Source organism: Phaenicophaeus curvirostris, chromosome 7 (genome assembly GCF_032191515.1).
Source record: "Phaenicophaeus curvirostris isolate KB17595 chromosome 7, BPBGC_Pcur_1.0, whole genome shotgun sequence".
Taxonomy (NCBI): domain Eukaryota; kingdom Metazoa; phylum Chordata; class Aves; order Cuculiformes; family Cuculidae; genus Phaenicophaeus; species Phaenicophaeus curvirostris.
The window spans coordinates 36930789-36956149 of NC_091398.1; the positions used below are offsets into that span (position 1 = coordinate 36930789).

General features: G+C 37.8%; 1 protein-coding gene across 1 annotated transcript in view; it reads right to left on the reverse strand.

The window, feature by feature from the left end:
• Window positions 1–25361, reverse strand: part of LRP1B (LDL receptor related protein 1B) — a 699724-nt gene that overhangs the window by 315059 nt on the left and 359304 nt on the right. The window contains exons 4-6 of the mRNA XM_069861579.1: window positions 19206–19325; window positions 17836–17964; window positions 10275–10532 (exon numbers count right to left, since the gene is read on the reverse strand). Of these exons, the coding sequence (XP_069717680.1) occupies window positions 10275–10532; window positions 17836–17964; window positions 19206–19325 (507 nt within the window). The remainder of the gene's footprint in view (window positions 1–10274; window positions 10533–17835; window positions 17965–19205; window positions 19326–25361) is intronic.

The following is a 25361-nucleotide window of genomic DNA, read 5'->3' on the forward strand; positions in this document are numbered from 1 at the left end:
TTTATTTTATTCAAACCAACTGAGAAATAGAGGGAAGGATAGGATTTGTTCTTCCATTTTATTCATTTCATAAAACTGACATGAACCATAAGATTTTCAGCATTTCAGGTTCTACTCCAAAGCTGAAGGCAAAAGAGAGTTTTAAATCAAATTTCTCTCATACTAAGTAGAAATCCACTATGTAAGTTTTGTGGATTGAAAAGACAAAAATATTCCTACAAACTGGTGATAATACTTTTTGAGCTAGCCATTGCTTCTGCTATTCAAAGAAATTAAAAACTGAAAAAAAAAAAAAAAAACACATATATTAAACCTCCAGACCAGACGGTGTTTTAAATTGCCATGTCCACCACAGTGCAAATAATAGCCACAGTTTTATTAACTTTTGCAAATACATCATTTCTCTTTCTGTAAGAGTTCTTGATAAAATAGCAGAGTAAAGAACAAGCCCTTTATTTTATTCTGACCCATACAGAGTCTCTGGTGACTCTTGGTACAGAAGGCTGTAGTGAGTGCTGGAAGCAAACTAGCCCAGAGTCTAGGGAGACATAGCTTAGAGAATTTCTTAAAAAGCAGTGACAGAAGTGCTGCAACTGTTTGTTCGTTTGGGTTTTTTTTTGTTTTTTTTTCTTTTTTAATTTACCAGACAAGTAGCTTCTGATTTCAGCTCTAAATGGATTAATGCAATTTCTTATTCAGTTATGAAAAGCATGATCTCTACTTACCCTTAACCCTGTGGCATTACAGGGCATTAGAACAAAAAATGAGCTAAAACACAACAATCAGTAGAGGCCACGAGCTAGATCACAACTTGCAATACCTATGTTTTTTGTTCTAGTACTCTTTTCCCTGCACAAGCCAAGTAAGCTGGTTTCATTTTTTTTTCTTCCTGCTGCTTGCTTGCTCAAGTGATTAATAACTGATATCGTATTTTTTTAACAAATTATCAACTTATGTTGTTGGGTGTAAGCAAACAGTATTTTGGGTTTATATTTTTTCTCCTTCTTTCCTATGAAGACAAAAGGATTTCTGAAGAAGCCACAGATTTTTTTTTTCTCAAATTTATTACAATATTTGTGCAACTTCTGTTCCGTGATTTGTGTTTCAGAGAAAGCTCTCTAGGAAGCAGGAGAAATAGTTTTAATTACATGATCCAAAGTTCATTACACAAAAGAGAAAGATTTCTTTTTTACTTCCTCAGTTGATTTTAGTAGGGTTTTTTGGATGAAGTCTTAATGAAATATTTGCATTAATAAATTACTATCTGGAAGTAAGTGACAAATTTGATGTCAATTAGTCTAATTGAAGCAAACTTGATTAGTATCATGTGTGACATGAATTTAAAGAATGATATCTCCACGTAGGAAGAAAATCACTAGCTATACCTTAAAATGTGTGAAATTTGTAAATAAAATAATAAAGAACCAGTGTAAAATGAAAAAAAAAGAACATGCATATATAACTAGCTGATGGTATCTAATACTAAAATATTAAACAGCTATTTTATTGCCATTGGAGTTAGTTCCTATGAGTGCGTAGTACCTGAAGCCTCAAGTTCATAACCAACTTTACTGAAATTGGATGGTTACAATTATACAGCTCCTATGAATCCCCTCTAGATATCTCCTTCCTAGAAGAAAGGCAGAAGAAAAGATTCTGTGAATACTGAGGACATCTCAAGAGCCCGAAAGCTGTAGCATACGGAATGGAGCACTTTTTAAAACTAGTGTAGCTATATAGTTGCTTAGATCCTACTTGGGATCAGAAGGAGGTATAAGTTTTAGATGTAAAAGTGAACACCATTCTGTTCTTGTTTCATTTGCAGCCTGTAACAAAAAAAAAAAAGACTTTCTAGTTTCAACAGACAGCAAAACAATCTACTCAACCTGTGCTGGAAGCAGAGGAAGAAAGGACCATCTTTCCTGATCTCTGAGAAGGCTGTGCTATGCAAATGCCTGTGTCTCCCTGGACATCTGCCCATTATTGAAATCCACAGTGAATTTTCAGAAGCAGAACAAGTTTTTTGTGAAAATCACATTACAAAGAATAGTTTCAGTGGCTATCATGTAAAAAACAGAATGAACCCAGCATGGTGCATATACATGTCAGAGCCTTAAGGGGAAAAGTGTATCTAATCCCATAAAATATGCATTATTTAATTCCACATTTCAGAAAGATATTACTTGTGATTCATAGAATCATCGAATAGTTTGGGTTAGAAGGGACCTTAAAGATCATCTAGTTCTAATCCCGCTGCCTACTGGCAGGGAAACTAGAACAGGCTGCCCAAGGCCTGATGTTTGGTGGTTTGGGCTTGGTTGGTTTTTTATCTTTTTCCCAAACTGACATTTCATTATTCTTTTATCTGGGAATATAAATACATTTGTAAAATATTCATTATAAAATTGTGCACTTATATCTGCAGCGACCTAGTTATCTGTACATTAGATCTTTACAGCCCCTGTAATTATTTTATCTTATCTTCAAACATGGTTAACAAAACAGAAACGTTACTGTTGTACAAGCAGTACAATAATTCAATTTAGCAGAGACCATCAGCATTATGCCTGATAAAGATAAATTTATATGGTTATTGATATTATGACAAATTGTCCTTTTTTTTTTTTCCCCCAGAACTCTTCCTCTGCTGTGGGAAATAGCCTGTTTGCTCTTGGATTTTCTCCCTGGTACAAGAGCATTGCTATCAAGGAAGAGCTGGGATGGAAGGAACACAGAGAAAAGATACAGTCATAGCCCACTGTTAGGACAATAATGAAGGTAATAAAGATGGAAGTCCAGAATAAATTGCCAGCTAGGAAGCCAACAAATCAGGGAAAAGAGAATTCAGGAATGCAGAAAAGAATATGGACACGAAAAAAGTATGGACACAAAGAAAAGAGACGCGGGCTTTGCAAGGACAACATTCAGGAGACTGTCCCAGGCAGAGTCTAGGAGTTTATAGGGTGGAAAAAAAATGTCACTAAGAAATGCCATTGAGCTGAGACATTTTATTTCTTGTGTGCAGTCTGAAAATTAACTGTCCAAGGCATGACTAATGAAAAGCATATAAAGAGAAAATAGGCAGCATGCCAGCTTTGATAAAAAGAGAAGCATGGTTTCAACTGATGACAATGAAAGATCAATTGTGGAAGCTGGATAAGTAACAAATTTTGAAGAAACGGTAGTAATATACCTATGAATGACTGAAAAAATTCACTCTTCACAATTAACATGCAGTTAATAAATAGCTCTTACGTCAAAAGGAATTAAATGCAGGTAACCTCACTTTGGAGGGAAATGACACCAATTCAGAGCATCAGCCATGAAAGCTTGTGCCTCAAAATGACATAATACAATGTCACAGGAACACCATTTAAGCCAGTTGCACAGTCCTCCAAGTCAAAGAGAATGGATTGTATCCAAAAGATGTACCAAAAGCAGACTGATCCTTCACATCTAACAGAATCTTCTAATATATGCAAGGACCTCTGACAGACATATCTTAACTTTTCTGTAAACACCATCAAACAAGGAGTAACACACATATAAATCATTACTAATCATAAAGAAAAGGAGAATGGATTTGTAATACCCAGCATGGTCAAATGATGAGATCCAACTGGTCATGCTTGTTGAAATAGGAAGGTTGAATGAACGTGTTTACCAAAAAAGACAGGAACTACCCTTTTAGAAAACATATGAAAATCCCAGAAGCCATCCAGGAAATCATGTAGGAACAACCAGGAAAGATGCAGTCTTATATATATGATGTTGATGGATTCTTGTACCTTCCTAAGATGGAGGCTGCACCTGGTTCCCTTTTAAGCATCACCTAGTACCACACAGCAGCCCGTGGTGGAACCTGAATGAGGTTCCTAACATTCGCAAGTCACAGAAGCTGACATGAATAACAACCTGATAAAGGCCAACAATAAAAATAAAGTTTCCGTAATAGTAAAAGGAGGGACAGATGTGACGAACCACAGGACCTCAGGAGACTGAGTGACTGGGCAGTAGGAGGAGACGGGAAGTTCAAGCTGAATTAGCACGAAATTCATGAGAAAAGTGTCCTAGTTCTGTGTATTTGATAATGGATCTGTCTAGAGCACTTAAGAATGAGATACTGACACTATAAAAAACCCACCTTTGGACAAAGTAAGAAAGGTCATTGTCCCAGAAATATCATTTGTCCAGTCTTCCCAGAAATACAAGAACAGCAGTGCAAGATCAGCCAGAGCTCTAGCAGTGCCAAGTAGATGCCATATACAGGACAAGTGTCCTGCAGCATTTCTTTAGGATACTCTTCTTACAACCTATTCTGGATCCCATTACTTTAGGGCATGCTCTGATGCCATTTGAGGTGTAAATGATCTTTGTAATGAAGCCTCCTCATTTCTGTTTGTCTTCTAGAAGTACTGGAAACATGGGCTGTCTATCACAGAATAAAAAGAAAAATTACAGTCTACAGCTATATGAAAGCTTAGAATACCTGTCTGGAGACAAATTTGAGGCAGATTTTATGCCTCCCCCCCGGTATTCACATTTGTTCTCCTGAGTAAGCTAAACTTCACTTTGATTTCTCATGAATATTCACAGGAACTTCTCAGGAAGGTTGCTGACAGATGCCTCATCCCTAGTGCTTAGTGTCACCTTCAATGATGGAGCCTCATCAACGTCAAGTTAAATGACTGTAGCTATTCTAAACAGCAAAGCTCTAGCAGTTGTGGTTAATCACAACTGGCAAGTGGTTTAGGTCACGGGTGGAGGAAGAGGGGAGCAATTAGGGAGGCAAAAGCCATAGAAGAAAATAGAGACATAACCAGATACTGCTGGAGCTTTGTCAGATCCTCCGGGCTCTCTGTCTGATTGTCTTCACAGCAACGACATCCAAAAAGTGGGTGCACCAAGAAGTCAGCTTTGGCTTGAGCTTGTGAGGAGAAGGACAAAGCTCTGGGTTCCACAAGCAGAGAGGCCAGTACTTCTACCCACTGGAGAGTACCAACTCCCCATGAGTATCATGTGTTCCCCACTTTGGTATGACTCTTCCCCCATGCTACAGTAGAGCAGGCTAGGGAAGGCAGACAGATTAAAACTGAGTTAGTCCAGGGAAAGCAAGATTCCTTTTTTCATCCAGACCAGTCCCATACAAGCGTGTCTGCCAACAGAAAAGTCTGTGTGCCTTCCAAGGCAAGGTATGATCAACTGTCTAGAGGTACAAAATACCACATGGTGGCAAAGCTAAACACAAGCATCGCGGGTCTTGTACTGGTGTAGTGTGATAATTGAATGCCAAGAAAACCTGGATGCCAAGAAAACCTGAATCAAATACCAGCCAAGCAGAAAATATCATGCTTCAATGCATCATTCCAGAAGAGATTTTGTTATATGCTGCAGAAGAATAGCGGCTAAAACCCAGGCTGTGCTGCCTTGTGCTTGTTTGGAAAGCACGTAAGGTGATTGGTACTTGTCATGACGAAGATGAAAACTGCACATTAAAATGGGAAGAAGAAGATTCTGTCACCCAGAAGATGCTGCTCTTTCCACCCCCTCCTCCAACAGACAAAATTCTCAGATTGCACATCATGGCTTGGGAAGAGCAGGAAATCATGAGAGATTCTCCACCTTCTTGCCATTAAAAATAATTGGTGCTTTAAATAAACGGTTGTTCCTGGAAGTCTTGCTGTACTACCTAAAATGGACAGTAAGCTTGTATAAAGTGTCAAGGAGCACACTCTTTATTATGGGCAGTGGTTGCACAAGCCTTCCTCATGAAAGGCTCTTCCTTGAAAGCCTGTTTGACTCTGCCACTGTCCGTGTAAATCTTTCCAAGAGGAAATTTTCCAGCATCTCTTCCACAAACTTCTTGGTCTTAAAAAGACAAAGATGAAACAACACATCAATGCTTGGCCTTGGCTAAGACAAGAATGCCAGTAATGGTATTATCGCATTTACAGAAACTTATCCTCATTTAAAAGGATAAGCCTATCAAACAAAGCCTATCCAAAACCTCTCAAATACTCTGTGAAAACAAGTTTTACTCGAGTTATTACAGCAAGAAAGAAAAAAAAAAAATATTAGTGATCAATCAGAAGTTAACAGCAACAGCTTGTAAAGGCAACGTGTCTAATCATTACCATAAGAGAATAAGTACAGGAATAAAGACAAATACATCAGCCATTGCTTTAGCATCATCCAGATCGGCAGTCACTGGGGGTGGCCCTTTCTTTTTTCACAGTGAGGACTCCGAGAAAGGCAACAGGGGAGCCCACGCAATGCATCCACCCATGGGTGAGGTCTCTGAACCCTTGCTGTTAGGGGCTTAGCCTTTATACCATCAAACAAACAAATTACATCACCCCAAAGAGCAGAGACTGGCTGCAGCTACTTACCCCTCTTCCCCCTCCCGGAATGTGGACAAGGTCCCAGGAGGGGAAAGGAGGAAGCAGCTGGATATTTCTGATCTTTAAGCAAAAGGGCTGTAGAAACACAACATTCCTGCCCAGCTCCTCTCTCTTTCACACAGCACAGTTCTGCTGATAATGAAATGCTTTCTCACACCCTTATGTATTAGAAATAGCATAGTGCAACCCTATTGATGATAGTAATATGGGAAGTTACAGACTGAGTGATGCACATAGCAATGGAATATGGATCATCCATGGATCAGCCATATCTTTTCAGGCCCATCAATTGGGCTCTGTCACTTCAGCGACCTATCATGAAAACCAAGTCATTTTCATAGTTCCTGCTTTTCTAAATGTGGTCTTTTATCTTAAAGTGTGATCTAAATTCTTTATTCCTAACTGCAATAATTACTTGCCTTCATTAAAACAAATGCTTTGATAAAGTCCACTTCAAGCAGTTCCATTCACTTTCTATAACTGACTTTGCTACCCCTTTATGTGCCATATGCAGATAACATGTTTTTCCAGTAACAAAAAGAACAGATTAGAATCCCCCTAATACTTTGAGAAATATCCTCATTCGGGTTACACACAAACACAAAAAATGTTTCCGATGAAGAGCAGACCTTCCATTGTTACATGAATAACACTGTGGGTGTGACCATCAATTTGCCTTGAGTTGCCAGAAAACATAATTACACTTAAACATGCTTAGGGTGAAATTCTTTACAAATGTAGAGTTAAAATTAATTATTGTGCCTTATCAGATGTGGTGCTATATGACGAAGAGAAATAGCAGAAGTCACATGAAGGGTAACAGAAAGTGGAGAAAAGAAAAGGGAGAATTTAAAATTAAAACTCAATTTTGCAGTACTAACAAAATTAACTATACATGTTTGCTGATACATATAATAGATACAGCAACACCAGACTCCTGCCACATCCCTGCAGGCCTAATTCCAGATATATGTCTGGAAGAGAGGATATTAATCAGGTGGATAATTTCTGCATTGAGTATTCAAGGAAAAAAAAAGAACAACCAACAAATCTGCAACAGATGAGTTCAGATTGAAACTTTGGAAGTTATTATTCCCACAAGGAGCAGCATGTTGCCTATGCTGTCTCATGTGTTAGACCTTGAATTACAGAATCATTAAAGTTGGAAAAGACCTCTAAGATCATCAAGTCCAATCATCATCCCAACACCACCGTGCCTACTTAACCAAATACTGAAGTGGCACATCTATGTATTTTCTGAACACCTCCAAGGACAGTATCTCTACTACTTCCCTGGTCAGCCTCTTCCAGTGCTTCACCACTCTTTCAGTAAATATATATTTTTTTTCCTATTATCCAATCTAAAACTTCCCTGATGCAACCTGAGCCCATTTGTTATCATCCTATCACTTGTTCCTTGGGAGAAGAGACCAGCCCCCACCTTGCTACAACCTCCTTTAAGGTAGTTATAGAGAACAATAAGGTCTCCCCTCAGCCTTCTCTTCTCCAGACTAAACAATCCCAGCTCCCCCTGCTTCTCCACATAAGACTTGTGCTTCATACCCTTCACCAGCTTCATTGCCCTCCTCTGGACGTGCTCCAGCAATTTGATGTCCTTGTACTGAGGGGGCTAAAACTGAGCATAGTATTTGAGATGCGGCCTCACCAGTGCAAATACAGGGGGATGATTATTTCTCTACACCTGCTGGCCTCACTATTCCTGATACAAGCCAAGATGCTGTTGGCCTTCTTAGCCACTTGGGCACACTGCTGACTCATTTTAAGCCTCTGTCAACCAACACCCCCAGGTCTTTTTCTGCTGGGCATCTTTCCAGCCAATCCTTTCCAGGCCTGTACAGGACCAGACACTTGGCCTGGTTAAACTTCAAATAACTGATCTCAGCCCACCAATCAAGCCTGTCTAGACCCCTCTGCAGAGCCTTCCTACCATCAAGAGGATCAACACTCCTTTGTTATCTACAAACTGACTGAGGAAACACTCAATCCCCTCATCCAGGTAATTGATAAAGATATTAAACTGAGCTGGCCCCAACAGTGAGCCTTGGAGAAGACCGCTTGTGACCAGTCACCAGCTGAATTTAACTCTGTTCACCACGACTCCCCCGGCTCGGCCAGCCAACCAGCTAAAATCTGCTAGATGTTGTCAGTCAGAGCTCCAAAACCAACTACAAGAAATGTTTCTTTAAGTCTCCAACCCCTATTTCCCAAATCAAAATTAAACAAGAAGTTGGAACAAGTCTCTGCAGTCAAATCATGTCCACGGAAATTTCTAGTCTTCATTTGAACAAGATTGAATGATTACAGTGAAAATATTGGAGACCACAGGCTGATGTGTTCTAGCACTATGAAAAATGATTACCTCATTAATTCCAGGCACTGTATTCATTTCAAACCCATCACATAGCCTTAATTTTGCAAACAGATGCACTAATGCAGATCCAAACACCACAGAGATTAGCAATCATCTTCACATGCAGAGAACAGAGGGTTTAGGAACACAGGAGAGAACTGGTGGAGAACCATAAAACACAGTGCTAAGGTCAACTCTGATGATGAAGACAAGTGACAGAACAGACACATGCACAGTTCAATACAAAATAAATTTTGCTAATGACTGTAGTTAATTTGATTACTTACAAAAAGGAAAACAAAATAAAATATCAATAACAGTGAATTAAAAAAGCACAATCAAATATTAACACCAGGATTTTTAGGGCTCTCAGATACCTAAAGTATGAAAAACCCTCTAAAATACTACATCAAAAATTCTCAATAAAATAAAAAGACCAAAAAAACCCCATTAAAATTTTAAATTTATTTTCTATTTCAGTAAATGTATAATTAGGAAAATAGGTAAAATGATCACATCTTACAGCAGCTATGTTGACAGTCTAAAGCTAAATCTCTATGAAGAATTTATCACTTTGGCGGGCACCTCTCAGTATTATAATCAAATTTGTGATTTGAATATTTCTGAAGTGGATGTTCAGATAGTTTGTGATCTGTTTAGAGCTATTGTTTGATGCCCATCTCTACTTTAAAGGACATTTCAAAATCCTAGATCCAATACAAAACAGTGGAGGTTCCAGTTCTGACTTTTTGAAAACCCATTACTAACACCACCATTGCTCGCCTCAGTGCTGTAGTTTATGAGTTGATCTGTGGACAACTTTTCTGTGAAAGCTAAAGAAATCTGTACCTTTTTTTTTAGCTGCACGTTATTTTGCAGTCTGTTCACAGGATAATGTGTAAGTGGGTGAACACTTCCTTCCGAAGATAACAGCGTATCACAAATAGAAAAGTTATTGAGAAATATTGCAGGAATGCCAAAGACTAATTCAGTATGATGAGTTTAGGTATTTTTAATTTTCTTTTTCTTAATTGTAATAAAGTGCAACAATTTATTTCCAGGAAGTTAGGAAAAGTTTTGTTATTTTCAAGAACTAACATATCTATAATAGAGTAGTTGAGAGTAAATGTGATAAGCATGTGTCTCTAATTCATTGTTAATATTGTCCCAGTTGCGAAGCATCATTTTCAAGCTTTACTTTGCTGAAGAAAAGGAAGTGTTTTACATTCCTTTTTCTGTTGCACTGCGGTTTCTGAAATTCCCACACTTTATAGTTAGTCTATAAAAATGCACATCTTTAAAAACTTCGCATAGATATGAATATTGCCACTCATGCAGAATATATATAGGATTGAGAAACATAAAAGTGCTTCAGTAGGAGCTGCAATATTTAATGCCTTAAGGCTATTTCAACAGCAATGCCCAAAGTATGCCTGAAGGCTCCTCCAAGAGTTTGCCAAGCCAGGCACTACTGTTTTGCTAAAACACTGTCAAATACTTACTGTGAAGATACTGAGGAATGTTTACTATCCACTCATCTGTTAACTTCCCAGCTTTTGTTATCTTGGTACACTTCAGCTGACTTGAAACGTCTCTTGATTCAATCCAACAAATTGTGTCCTCTTTGTAGTTATAGTCTAGAGTCAAAATTGCAGATCCTTTTACAGGGGTTCGGGCAAATACTTCGCTTCCATTAAGATATAACACCTCAATTGTTTCAGAGCTTGCAATCAGAAGAAGAGGAGGTCTATCAGCAGGCTCTAAAAAACAAGTAAAGAGAGTTTAAAAGGTTAACAGACTGTGTATACCATATTTACTTTTCAGTTTTACCATAGGTTTTAATGCCTTACCTGTATGTTTTAAGAGTTTCAATAAATTAATTTTGTTTCTATTTTCATAACTATCATATATTCCAAATTACTAGTCTATTTTATCCTGCTGTTCTAATGGTTCATATAATTAAAGAAAATTAATTACCCTACCCTCACAGCTTCTGTTTAATTCCAAGTGTAATTATTACAACATTTTTCATGACTAAGTTGTAAAATAAAATATAAGTTATGCAAATTATTTCTATCCAGATTACTGGAATTTCTAAAAGAATGGAGGCCAGGAAAACTTGAAGAACTTATAAGTACACCTGAAATAATATCTATATAAGAGTTTGTGAAATGAGACAAAACATGAGGACTGGCTGCTGATGAATGGCTGCTGATGAAAACCATAAAATTCAACGTAACAAAAAAAGAATGCAGCAAAAGGTGGCTGCATTATAGTTATGATGGGCTTAACATGATGCACTATAAAAGAGAAAGCATCATGCAATGGAGTGTTGTGACAACAAAAAGGGAACAGGAAATGTTTGGTTTCCACTGGGTTACTATTAATGTGACAACAAACCAACAAACAAAAAATATGAAGCAAGTAAGGTATCTAATGCAACTTAAAGTATCGCTGCATTCACCTGAATCACTTGGCCTAGAAATCCTGCTAGAAATTATAAAAATCCTTGAGCAATGTTTGAATAAGAAAGGAAACAACAATACCCAGATGGAGAAGAACATGGATCTTAAAATACAAAATGTTCCAGTCAAGTTAAACCTCTAAAATGTAAAGTGATCCATGCAGGAGAACAAACAATTCTCATTGAGACGAAATATTTTTAGCATTATGATGAGTGCTGCTGGGCACAAAAGCAGCTGTTGTTGCTTTAGGTCTAACTAATCGCATTATTGTCTCAAACACTCAGGGCTGGGTTGAAATTATACATCTGACTTTGTCACCTGCAAATGAATATTAGTCTCCATAGGATGAGGAGACTGTTCTACATGGCTCTAGTGTTGAAACTGAGTAGCATCTTGTTATAGATCTAGACTAGTCCTCTGAAGTGGAATAAGAGCTCAGTTAATCCATAATCATTATGGAGACATCTATATCACAACCACATGCCAGCGGTTTCATTTTTTTTCCTGGGAAGAACTCCTTCATTAAAAACAGTAAGGTAACCTCATGTTACTCAATTTATAATATGGAACTGCTATTGACATATATATTGTGTGAATTGACTGAGAAGAAAAACAATCACACAGATGTAGGTTTTTAAGACAGGGAAAGTGCTTTCCAAAAAGTGCCCTTCCTACTAGACAAAGTTCTGCATTCAGGGTCCCTCTCCAACAAAGACTAAACCGATGCAGGACCTTATGAGAACATTCCATGAGAGAAGAATACATGATGGCCCTAAAAATTACTTCATGTTAACTGGAATAACGGTGATGTCTAATTTTTCAATGAGGCTTGTTCACGTGAATCACTTAACGGAAAGTTATCCTTTACAACACGGTCAACATCACTATAATATGTCTATTTGTCCCATTCATTTGATAAATTAAATAATGTTGGCAAGTGAGCAAACTTTTGGATGCTGTATTTTTAAAACTTAGAAAGTCACACTCCAAGCGTATGTGAAAAATTTCTGTTGCCAAGTCAAGAGCTCTCACCCCAAGGTTTTTTTGTATTCAAAGGAATAAATCAATATTTAAATGCTATATTGAAATGAATTACTTTCAATCAACATTCAATAAAGTTCTCAAAATTTTACTAAGCAATTCTAGCTGTCTTACTGGAAAAAATGCATAAACAAAGGGGTTTGACAAATAATACTTCATCAGCAAGTCTGATTAAAGAGAATAAGGTGCTTCAGTGAAAACAGTTCTCAGTGGTCTCACACAAATACAGAAGTAAATGTTAGTTTCTGTTCTTTGAACTAATGGCTTTTATTTCAACATCTCTTTTGCTGACTTTTCTTTTTGTTGTTGTGTAAAAATGTTCTTTGCTATAATGGATCAGCATGTACTCTTTCTAAAATGGATTGCATTTACTCTGTTCCCATTGTTTCTCATTCCATAATGTGCATTCTGCTTTGTAACATACATTTTCCCTCTCCAGGAAATGCCACACCAACATCTGCAAAACCACATTTCTTAAACATCACTTTCTGAACTTACTGAGTGCCCTCGTGTGCCTCAAACTCACTTCCACCAACAAATCAGTTATATCTATACATAAGAATATTTCTTTACATTTCAGAAGATATTTAACAACTAAAGGGACTTATTCATGATACAAGTTCTTGTGGTGTAAGACACAAGTAACGCTCCCTAGTCTTGCTTTTTCCAAAAGAGAAAGCAGTTGGGTTCTTAGTGATCAGGTTAGTTGAAAATCTGCCAGGTAGGTCCATTTGCAGTCCACAGGTGGCTGGTGTACGTGAATCTCTTTCCCACCTTTCCGATAAACTTCTGCTACTCGTCAGAAGAAAAGAGCCAGACATAAAAGCTTCTGCCTCTGTCACCCACTCATCCCTGACGGTTTCCAAGCTGTACAAAAGCTGTGCTTGCATCAGCATCCTGCTAAGTTGGGGATTTGTTTTCATCTAACAGCTCTGTGCTCAGCTTCTCGCTTCCCCCAAAATGCATCTACTGCCTAATCCTGGATTCAATCACTCCTTTCCCAAACAGCAGCAGCATGAAAAAATCCTTTTTTATTATTTTTTCTCTTATATTTTGTTTTAAGTAAGATATTTCCACTCTCTGCAACCTATAAAGCCATCAAGAGGAGGTAGCTACACAGGAGCTGTTTTGCAGTTACAAAGGCAGCATGATTGTTCATTTGTACCAGGTTGCAATAGATAACCATATTGTTCCTTGCCCTGTTCTGAACTGACCCATTAAAAACTGTAATGAGGATTTAATACCTCACTAAACTCTGGAGAAAGGTTGTATTTTAGCACTAATGTCTAAGGCATAAGGGAATTCTGAAAAAGAGTAGTGTCAAACCTCCTGAGCAAGAGTTGTAATCAAACCTGGCTGCAGAAAAAGGAATCATAAGGACTCATGGCACTGCTAAGAGGTTTTGCTCAGCAGGCACTGTTAAACATTAAAAATACACCTGCTTTCGGGCAGAACTTATCCAGAAACTAGATTCCTGAGCTTGAAATTATATTTTTCAAGCAGGTCATACATGGAATGATTCAATAGATTGAATCAGTTAATCGTGTTTTTTCACAGTAGGGTAGGTAACCTGCTTATTTCAGTGTGGCTTAGATAAAGCCTGGTTTCACAATTACTCATTTAACAAAGAAAACAAATTCTTCTAATGCTAAAACTACATAAAAAATATTAGAAGTTCCTATAAAAATACTCAAAAACTATTTGAAGTATCTTATTGTAATGCAGATGCAGATGAAAAACAAGAATATTAAAAATAATCATGTCTTCTCTCTTGCAAAAACTGTCTGTTTCTCAAAAATTCAAGAACCTACAAAGGTTAAAAGTATAGCAGACAGATTCAGGATGAGTTACAGGGAGCTGACAGCAGCTTTTCAAATAAATGGACTTCATGTGTGTTACTTTTTCAAAGTTTTCTTCGTTTTCTTTTTTTTTTCTTTTTTCCTCCTCCATTTTATAAGAGAGATAAGAGGTGAATAGCTCTCTAATCCAGAAAAGTTTTATGATTCATTCCTCTTGACTAAAATGAAGGCATCTTCTTTTAAATTATGTTTAAAGTGGAAAAGATTAAAGACTTACATTTTCCCCCACCCTGATCTTGTCTAAAATACAGATCAATAAATGATGTCACAACAAATCAGAAACTAAGGCATTTTGCTCTGCAAACATTCCTACTTCTCCTCCATATGAAAAGCCTCAGAAATGACAGGGTTTTTTTGGGGATTTTTTTTTTTTTGGTTTGGTTTTTTTTTTCAAACTAAAATGAAGAGGATAAAACTAGAATTTAGTTTTAGCAATGCATGTATTTCAAAATTCTGAAAAATATTTAGTAATGTCAAATAAAATGCAGTCCAATTTTATTTTTAAATTGATTTTCAGTATTTATCCACAATACGCCCCGCAAACAGGCTACTTTACTTTTGAAACCTCAAAACTTACCTCTGTGAGGCTTTACAAGGAAACTGTGTTGTTAAAACAATGTAAGAATGATGAATGCTTTCTAAATATCATAAAAAGCTTTTTGCTTTAATCCTTATTAGCTCATCCTGCTTTATCTATATGACAAATGTTCCTAATCACACAGCATTTCTCACTATATGCAGATTCCAGGAATATTTGGAAGAAATATGAATTTTTTTTTTCCACTCAGCTGAATATTTTCAATTCTGTAATTTCATTTCCTTAAATATTCTTTTCATCAAATGCACAAAGTAGGCACACATCCTTGGTAAACAAAGCAGTTCTAAAACTCTGTTAGCAGAGCTATATTTTGTTTCATTTTCACCTCCAAAGAAGTCATTAACTGCTACTTTATTCATAAAAGGAAGTGTGGTTATAAAGTCTGAAAATATACACCGTGTGCCCTCAGGTGTTTTGATACTTGCTTTAACATCCTTTCAAAAGACACTGTGCTGCTAAAAGTTTCTGGTTCCAAAGTTATTTAAATGAACTGAGGAAGAAAAAGAAGAATTTAATGAGGGATAAACCTTCCCACCTTCTCAGCCAAGCATGTGGCTGCCCCAAGGGTAGGAAAAAAGTAGCTTCTCTGAACTTCAGTACTAATTGTACCGTAACACATGCAGAAGGATGGTTTTACAGGGAAGGGCTCTGAGGCTGTGTAAGAGCTGCTGGTGATTTCCCGTGGCCACTGCACCCGTTCCTGGGCCAGGGTAGAGCTCCTCACAAACACGAGTCACCTGCTCGGTTTCTTCCATAAGTGGCGCCTCTACCACATACCCTGCTTCTCTACTTGTAAATATTCATGAACCTCCTACTAAATTTACAGAGGCAACTAAAATGTGGCAAAGGGAGGATAGCTGGGTGTTGCCTGGGATCTCAATCTGTACAGCAAATCGTATTCTTAGCAGATCTGCTGCTGGTAACATGGAAAGAGTTGCATAATGGCTAACCTAACTAACATTCCCACTGCTGCCTCTTACCTTTCATAGCTTTTACACACAGAGCAGAATATTCCTGAGCTCATTTTCTTTATCTATTTGACTACTAGTTTTGTCAAATATAAACCAAGAAGATCATCTGCTTTCTCCAATACTTTGTTGGTGTCCTTATCCCATCTTTAGGCTTTTTAAGGAAAAAGAAATGTTGAATTTTTAATTCTTTTTTCTAAGCGTTCCTTTTTTTTTTCTTTCCCCTTAGGCACCTTTTTTTCCTGTATTCTGTTCCACTGATCCATAGCTGCCTTGCGTGGTTACCCCTCATTGGATGTCCTATTCCAGCTGCAGATTTCCCATCATTGAGTAATTAGTTGGATTACTTCCTATGTCTTGAAAGTAATAATCACGGCCATATGTACCAGGGAAGTACCTCTCCCCGTGCACAACAAGAGGAGCTGGACTCATTTCTGAATTGTGATCCATTACACATTTAAGAGACATTTCACCAGTCTATTTGTACAGGACCACACCTTGATTTTGTCCCTGCTCGAACTTTATCCTACAAGGCAGAAACTCATAAAAAGCAGTGTGTGTGATCAGTGAGCCATGAGCATAATGATAAGGGTCTAGGAACACGACTGGATGGTACACGGAAACTTCACTATTTTCCACACTCTAAGCAGGACCCAGTGAAGCAACCCAAGCTATTATAAGTCTTTCAGCTCTTGCAGAGCTCTGTGATAAAAGCACCTTCATTACCGTATCAGGCATCCTTTTGACTTTTGTCCCTTATGAAGAATTCAGCACAAGTATTTATCATACAGATAATTCAATCCAGCTTTAATTATAGGAAGAGTTGTGTTTATACACAAACACAACAAAAGCAACATTCATTTCTTTGCAGCAACATGATCTTTATTATTAGTAGTACAGTCCTGCAGTGATCACTCTGATTAATGACTAGTGAATCCCTTCTGAAAATAACAGAAAAGATGAAAACTACTGTAAAATAAACATGACAAAGTAGTAAGAAAAACGGAGGAGTAGTTCTTCTCTGTTAATCCGATTCATTTAGTCAACACTGCCAAGACACTGACAGCTCACTGCATCACTCAGTTGTTACACAGTCTGGGGGATCTAAGAAGGGAAACTCAAAGGCTCAACTCAAGCCCAGTACTGGCACCACGAGGATTTCCTGATACAGAATTGTGTTATCGATTTTCATGTAGTGGAGGAAGAAGAATATTAAATATTTCTGCTTTGTATGGACTCTCTTATCTCACAATATTTTCCTCTGGATTTTTTAAAGATTGCTTAGCTATGTTTGTGGATCAATACAAAACCTCGTAGAAGCAGTAAAAAACTCTGTAGCTCTGGTGCTCAAGTCAGAACATATTCAGAGATGTTCTTTAAATGAGGAAGCCTCAAAAAAAACCCCACACTTTCTCAATTTCTGAAGGCTATATAACTACAAAAAAGAAGTTGCACAAAAAAAATAATAAACACGGCTTTACACTTGGGTGTTGAATCATTTTGGATGTTGACTAAATCCTTAAGGAACTCTTGGGGGGAGTAATAAAAAATTAATTCATGCTGAGTAAGAAAATACTATGTACAATATTGCTTCATTAAACATAATTCACTAATTTCCTCAAATACCCAATTTACTATTACTAATGAAAACATTCACTAAGCAACAAAAAGCCTAGTGTGAATATGTATATCATGAAATTCACCTCTTGGGATATTGCAAGGACAAAGTAATCTCATGTCTTCTTTTATCCTAAGGGTATAATTACCTCACAATCATTTCCTCTGCCTTCTCACTATCTCCATTGTCTTCCGAGAGTAAACAGTCTATTTTGTTTGTGTGAGGGAAATCATTGATTTATTTATGAACAGGGAAACTGGGAACTGTTCTAATCTTGGCTGAATTGAGTATTTCACTTTAATTAATAATAACCATATAATAACATCTAACATCTCCCTTGGAGTATTGTCGTAATATGTGAAAACCATTTCTAGGGCTGTTGTGTGGCTCTTTGCAGCAGAGGGATGGATAGTCCATCTTTTCTGTTTGTCTCTGTCTGCCTTTTCATATGTATCCTCTAGGTAGGATCAAACTATGAAATATTTTCATTAGGCAAAAAGATGTTGAAACTTACCAATTTTGGCCTTGCAGGATTTGTTATCAGGCTGAAGTACGTAACCCTCCACACAGCTGCAAGTGTACGATCCATCTGCATTTATACACATCTGGCTACAGCTTCCGTACATATTACATTCATTCAAATCTAAAGGGACATTAATGAGATCTTGTTTAAGAATTAGAAAATAAATAGGAATTCATCAGAATTCTAAGAGAAGAGTTTAAGCCATTATGACGTTATGGTCTGGTGCTTTATGTTTTCTCCCGTCTTAAGTCATGACTTTATCAGAGATGTTGTCTGTTAAAATTACTCCAGTAACTAAACAGAAGGTCAGAAATTTTCAAGTTTAATAGCTATTATTATTGAAAGACTAAACGTTTATTTGTTCAAGTTGTATCCAATGTCTACGTCATGTTACAGAGACATTTGAGTTCTTGTTAGTGCTAGAGACCACTAGTTATCAAGGTCGATGGCCGAAGCAATATTTTAAGACAAGAAATAAATGAATATCCTTCCCAGCCTATTTATGTTGGCAATGTCTTATAGTTCCTTAAATGAACTGTCACAACTTCTACATTAAACTATCACGCAATACACCAAAAACTATATATTTCTCTAATAAATATAAAGAACAATTTTCTCAACAAGGGTATATAGGCATAATACCATAAAATACAGATATGCTATTTAACAGTGGTTGAGGGTTTAAGTAATAAATTGACATTTTAAAATACTGCTGTTGAGATTATTTCCTCAGGTATATTTTCAATCACAAAGCATGACAAACAGAGCAAAAGAACTTATAATAAATTAAGTTTATGAAGAATCTGGCTTAGTACAATTACTTGGAGAGGGGAATGATTGGTAGTAAGCAAATACATGAGGCAACAGAACTCTTGTCTGCTTATAAAAAGAGAAAAAATAAACCAGGAAACAAATATCTGGATAGTGAATTAAAAGTCATATATTTATAAAATGGAAGAGAACACAAATTTCACTCTACAATTAATTACACTGAAATAACATTGCCAGCTAAGTTGTACGATCTGGGAGTGTTCATTTTTCAAATTCTAATCTAGGTGTGACTTTATAGCCATGAGGCAAAACACTACAACTTTTACAGGGTTCCCTGTACAGCAGGGACAGCAGCTGCCAGAAATGAGCTTATCTGAGCAGGGGGAAACAATCCCCACCTCCTCTGGTCCAGCCAAGGATGCTTTCCTCCCAGTAACTTACAAATGGTTAATGCTGCAGCGCAGGCATGGAAGGACCAAAGAGTCAGCAGGAAAGCCATGACTCTGGTTTTGGAGGGGACATTTTTGCCCTCGTCTGACCCTACAAGCCCACCACCTGGGTGTTAATGGTGCAGCGTATTTCTTGTTTACCTGTGCAGCTTCTTCCATCAGTCTTTGTTTCATATCCATCTCCACAGTAACACCTGGTGCCGTTCCTGGTAATGGCACATTTGTACTGGCAATTCAACTGCTGGCATTTCGGTAGCAATTCTGTAAATAATATTAATTACAGCAAAATTACTAAATGTCTTTAATACTCCTAAATTGCAAACTTCAGTAATTTTTACATGTCTATAAACACACGTCTCTGGAAGAAACATCACCACTGTTTTCATGAGCTGGTTTTGGAAACATACTCAGGGCACATAATACCTTGCAAAACACTTGGTGTTGTGGTTTGAGCTAAAGCAGAACACGTTTCTGACTTCAGCTAAGTCTCATCTAAGTACCTTCATTTTCTGAAAGATAACTGCATGTTTTTCAGACAGTGTTTCTCTCTAGGAATGGTAACATGGGGCACTGTTATGCAGAAAGGACAATGCTTATACCTATCCCTATAGTCACCAAGGCCATTCCTCGAGTTGGTGGAATGCCATAAGTCAAAGAGGTGAAAAAAGTGGCACCTGAAGAGAGGAGCAGACAGGACAGGTGACTCCAAACTGACTAACAGAGTACTCTGTCCCATATATACCATATTCTGAGAGATCATGAGGGTCTTGCTCCTCTTCCTCAATGACCAGCATCCAGTGAGGACCTCGTCTGTCTGTTTGCCCCGATCCTGGAATTGTGCATTCCTGAATCCAGTTCCTGAGCCCAGCTCCCTCCTAGCTTCAGACCCTTTCCCCTGTGTCTGCTCTGAAGCGTTTGTGGTGTCACACAGTCATTGAGGGGTGGGATGGAGGTGTAACTTCATATATATATATATATTTTATTACTTTATTATTATTCCATTAAAACTGTAGATTTAGTTTCCAACCTGTGAGTCTTTTTCTCTCGTTTTCCTTTCCCATTTTCCCAGGGGTGGAGGGGAGGAAGGGAATTGGGAGCCTAACTTTTCAGTTTTAGCTGTCAAAATTGCCCAGGCTGAGCCTAAACTGCAACACTTTGGAACCTGTATTTCAAGCAGTTAGTAAATAGAAGTCAGCATTTTATTTCCATCAAAAGTTGCTCACAAGTTTATTATCAAGGTGTACTGTTGCTCTGTTCAGACATCCATTTTTTGCACATTCCTCATTTTCACTCAAAGTAACAAATAGGGGAAAAAAAAAATACCCCAGCTCAAAGAGTTAGATTATAGGTATAAAAAACTGCCAAGGTTATGAGAAAGCAACATCTATGTCTTTTCTATTCCTCATATCAATTGATTTTCTATCTTTTTAAAGCTTGTTTTGATTTACTGATATACACATAAGCTTCACTGCAATCAATGGGAATACATTTTGGCTCAATAATTTTATGTTGGACACATAACGTTGGATAAACAGTGGACATTACATATGCCATTACTGCTGAAGTCCTTCATAGGATCTATTGCTTAAATACATACCATCAGCACAAGGCACAATGCTAACAACCAGAGGAAATATAGTAGAAATATACACTGTAATGATTTCCAGCATGAAGCAGATTAAAAACAAACTAATAAAACTCAAACACTTCTCAGCCCCAAGATGTATGACGTCTACAGATAGTTTTACTGATAAAAAAAAATAGTATTTTAATAAGCAACAACATGTTGTCCTCCAGGAAAATAAATTAAAAAAAAAATTAAAAAAAAGGCTTGAGGAAAATGGCTTAAAGAGTTGATCTGAAGATGTTTTCAAGTACATATATGCAGATGGATCAGAAAATAATCTGCAAATGGACAGAGAAAGATTCTGTTACAGGGTTGGCCGATATTAACCATGTATGTTCTAATGAAAAGGAGAAATACGCGTTTTAATATTTGGGCAGTTTTAATCTGTCTGATCATTATTCATCGAGTTCTACTTGGGAGCAGAATGAAAATGAATATGAAAAAAAGCCTGCATCAGCATCTGAGCCCTGGGGCTTCAATTCTGGAACATCTGCCAGTGTCAAAATAAAGCTGAAATTCTGGGAGAAAGGTCAGTATGGCTGGCACCCAAAGTTATTACTTACTATAATGTAACTGTTCTAAATTCAAAGAGGTATCATACTATTATCATAGAATCATGGAATTGTAGAGTGGTTTGGGTTAGAAGGGTCCTTAAAAATCATCTAATTCCACCTCCCTGCCCCTCCCACCAGCCTAGGCTGCCCACGGCCCCATCCAACCTGGCCTTGAACATCTCCAGGGATGGGGCAGCCACAGCTTCCCTGGGCAACCTGTTTCAGCATCTCACCACTCTCATTGTGAAGAATTCCTTCCTAATATCTAATCTAAATCTCCCTTCCAGTTTAAAGCCATTCCCCCTCATCTTGTCACTACACGACCTTGTAAAAAGTCCCTTCCAGCTTTCCTGTAGCCTTTTCAGTACTAGGAGGCTGTTTTAAAGGTCTCCCTGGAACCTTCTCTTCTCCAGGGTGAGCAACCCCAACTCTCTCAGCCTGTCCTTACAGCAGAGGTGCTCCAGCTCTCACGTCATCTTTGTTACCCTGCTCTGGGCCCGTTCCAACAGTTCCATGTCCTTCTTATGCTGAAGATTCCACAACTGGGCACAGGACTCCAGGTGGGGTCAGGGCATTCCCTAGAATCCTGTAATTCATACAATGTACAGACTGACTAGAGGCTGATAAACCATCCATTGTCTACATCTGCTCATTTTCCAAGTGATTTGTGGGTTATTTCTCTGTCTTTTCTGCCCTTGTGAATAGAAAGATAATAAATTTATTGGCCATAGCTCGATTTGTTGGTTTCTTGTCCCTAGTCCAGTTCTTAAATCTATTACAATTTCCCAAGAACTCAAACTAGGAAATTTCCCTTAAAGCAACCTAAAACAGAGCAGCATGCTGAGGTGTGGAGCTGGAATCAAGGATGATTAGGTGGCATCTGTTTATTTAATATTTCTGGCTGAACAAAATCGACATATACATTTCATTTTCTAAGTAAGCATGGATCGACCATCCTTTACAACCCATAATTTCCTTCCTCAAATATTTGTCTAATGCTATACAGCCAGGAGCTTTTACTGGATAATAACTATCTGACTCACAAACGGGACTTGGCTTGTTTGCACTCTTTGTGTAATGGATGCAGCCAGCCAACAGTTTAAACCAGAACAGTGGAACCTGCATACAGCCAGGCTGCTGGTGAACAGCAACAATAAATTGTCAATTGAGATACATCAAGGAAAAATTAATAAAAACTGTTCATCTGCTCATATTTTTCTTAAAAATTGTTGTATTTCTTTGATTGTAAATCATTGCAGTATCACAGGGGTGCCTTTTAACATCAAAACATTTTTCATTACAGTAAGAATAACTGAATTGCTGTGGATAGACACTTTCTGCCAAAAATATTTCTTGTTACACACCTTAAGTCTCATTCTTTCCACACTTTTTTCTATTTTTCACACTGTCTCTCACAGCTTCATTGGTGTCCTCATCCCTTCTGCTACACTTTTAGAAAGGGCTTCTCTGAGGAGGTATTCTACTTACACTTCCATCTCTCATGCAGAACTACTATACTCACTTCATTATGAATACTCTCTGATCCTATTGATCAATTATTGAATTCATTTCACATTTGTTTTCTCCAAGGACATGTTTCATAGTCCACTGTCAATAATGGTTTCAGACAGTTACAACTAGACCACTGAGAAAAACATCTTCTTTCATTTTAGCCAGCTAACACTTGCCTCAAGCTTTACACTAAAACTGCTTTTACCTGGAGGGTAACGGCAGCCAGCCAAGAATTCTTCAAACCCACCAGACTTTCCCACAAATCTAGTTAAGAAACACTGTTGACCACCATATGTTTCTGACTTCAAACTGACATTTCTCCCCACTAAATTATCCATCAGATTATCACAACCGTAATTTGCCTCCATTCACAGCTGCAGTGAAGAGCTTTCTTACTGCCTTTGTGACAGACACTATTGTGCCTCAGAAAATTTTTGCTCTATTGCTGATCTGTTAAACCTGCCAAGGGAATCCACAAGTGGAAAAGCACAAAATACAACAACGTTGAGCATAAGCAAACACAGACTAGAATGGACTAGATCAGTTTAGTTTAGTTTGCTTGGAAGGGACTCACAATGACCACGTAGTCCTACTGCATGACTACTTCAGGACTGACCAGAAGTTAAGGCATGTTATTAAGGGCATCATCAGATGTCCTTAATAAATAGAAAAATAGAAAAATAAACACTGAAACTGAAAATGCATTTTCTATTTTACTAGCTTTTACTTATTTTCAGTAAGCGATCCTGAAAAACATTGGAAGAAAATGAAGTTTGCTTGCCTCTGGAAGTGTTTGAAGTATTGATGGACATAGAATCATAGAATCACCAGGTTGGAAAAGACCCACCGGATCATCGAGTCAAACCATTCCTATCAAACACTAAACCATGGCCCTTAGCACCTTGTCCACCCATGCCTTAAACACATTTATGGTTTGGTTATATTTTTAACAGGCTTCTTGGGAAGAGCTGAGGAGGCAAAGAAAAATCATGAAGTACAACACCGATAATTGTAATGCTCCAGATAGGAAATTTGTAGAGATAAAGACAGATACCCTCATTTCTTGTCCTTCCTAGCTTGTTTTTGGATCAGTGTAAAATCCTGGACCCATTTCAGTCTCACTTTCTCAATGTGAATCAGTTTACAAAGTACGTAGGCAGTGAAGAATAAGCATCACTGAACTTTCCACTTTTATCACAGGTACAGAAACCTCAGAATTTGTCAAAGCATAGTATTTCTGCTGCAAGATTTAAAGGAAGAAGCTGCACTGAGGGAAAGCAACAGGAGAGAGCTTTATAGCTCACAAGGACACCCACAATTCAAGGCACGCAGCTGCAGAGCAAGCTGTGAGATTTGCAGAAATACAGGGCAGCAGAAGTAGCTATGAGTGCCTTTGGGATGATCTATTTTCTCAAAGCCCAGGGAGTACTGACAATTCATCCATTTCTGATTCAGGTCATTTTGTTCAGTGTTCTCCTTCTTCCACAGGAGACACGAAGGACAACATCTTTTTTCTTCCTTACATCCTCATGAATGAACCTCTCTAAAGTTGTGCTCCAGGTCTACCAGAAAAGCAACCCTGCTTTCTCAAAGATACCCATGCCAATCTTATGCTTCCTGACTTACTTTCATATTCCTCTGACTCCCAAGTATCTGCTCTCATAGGAGAGTAGTCAATCAGGAAAAGATGCTGTTCATCTCGTCTTCCCTAAAGTGATATAACTTTGACAAAGACTCAGAGGAGCTGTAAGTTTCTTGGACAAACTGCTCCCGCAGGACTTGACAGTAATAAAATCTCAGCTTCATTTATTCCTTCTGTGTTCAAGGAAATACACTGCTTATCATAGTCCATCCAAGATAAATGACACCAGGAACTATCTTCTCTCAAATGGCTTTTTAATGAAAGGATTAGCCAATTGATCTGACTATTCTTTTTGCAGTTCCTCCTGAGCTGGCATGAGGTTCACAATAGGTTCACACCAGTTTCTCAAGCTTAGATGTTTTGGCTGTTTCTATTAAAAAGAGAAGCAGTTCAGCTTGTGGTTTCTTAACACTGAAAACTTTTTTTGGCTCTTGGGGATTGTCAAGCAATAGAGGGGATTTATGAAGATATCTCAGTTAGCTTGGCCTTTCCTGAGAGGATGAGAGGACTACAGTCACCCAAGAAAAATACATTTAGATGCCATTATGTCTGAACCACTCGGATGGTAATAAGGCCTTTTGGCTCTACTGGGTTCCCAATTATGTTTCATAAGTACATCTGTAACTTATAAATCCCGTACGGTTCTTTTTGTAAGGACAATATATGCTGGATAGCATAGACAACTTTACAGCACTCTGTAAATTAAAATGTACTAATTACAGAATATTGACAATCATTGGTAATACAGAGTCGGAGTAAATAAAATAAACTGAAGTTTGCTAGTTTGAAGTGCAAGATAATATGTATAGGGAATAGTAGCAGAGCTTCTGCTGTCAGTTTGGGATTTCACAATCTGAAATAACAGAAAATACTTGTCAAATAGTTCAGCAGAGAATGACTATGAGCTCCCAGTGTAATGTTGCTTGGGAAAAAGGGAAATGCAACACTGAGAGCATTGGGAT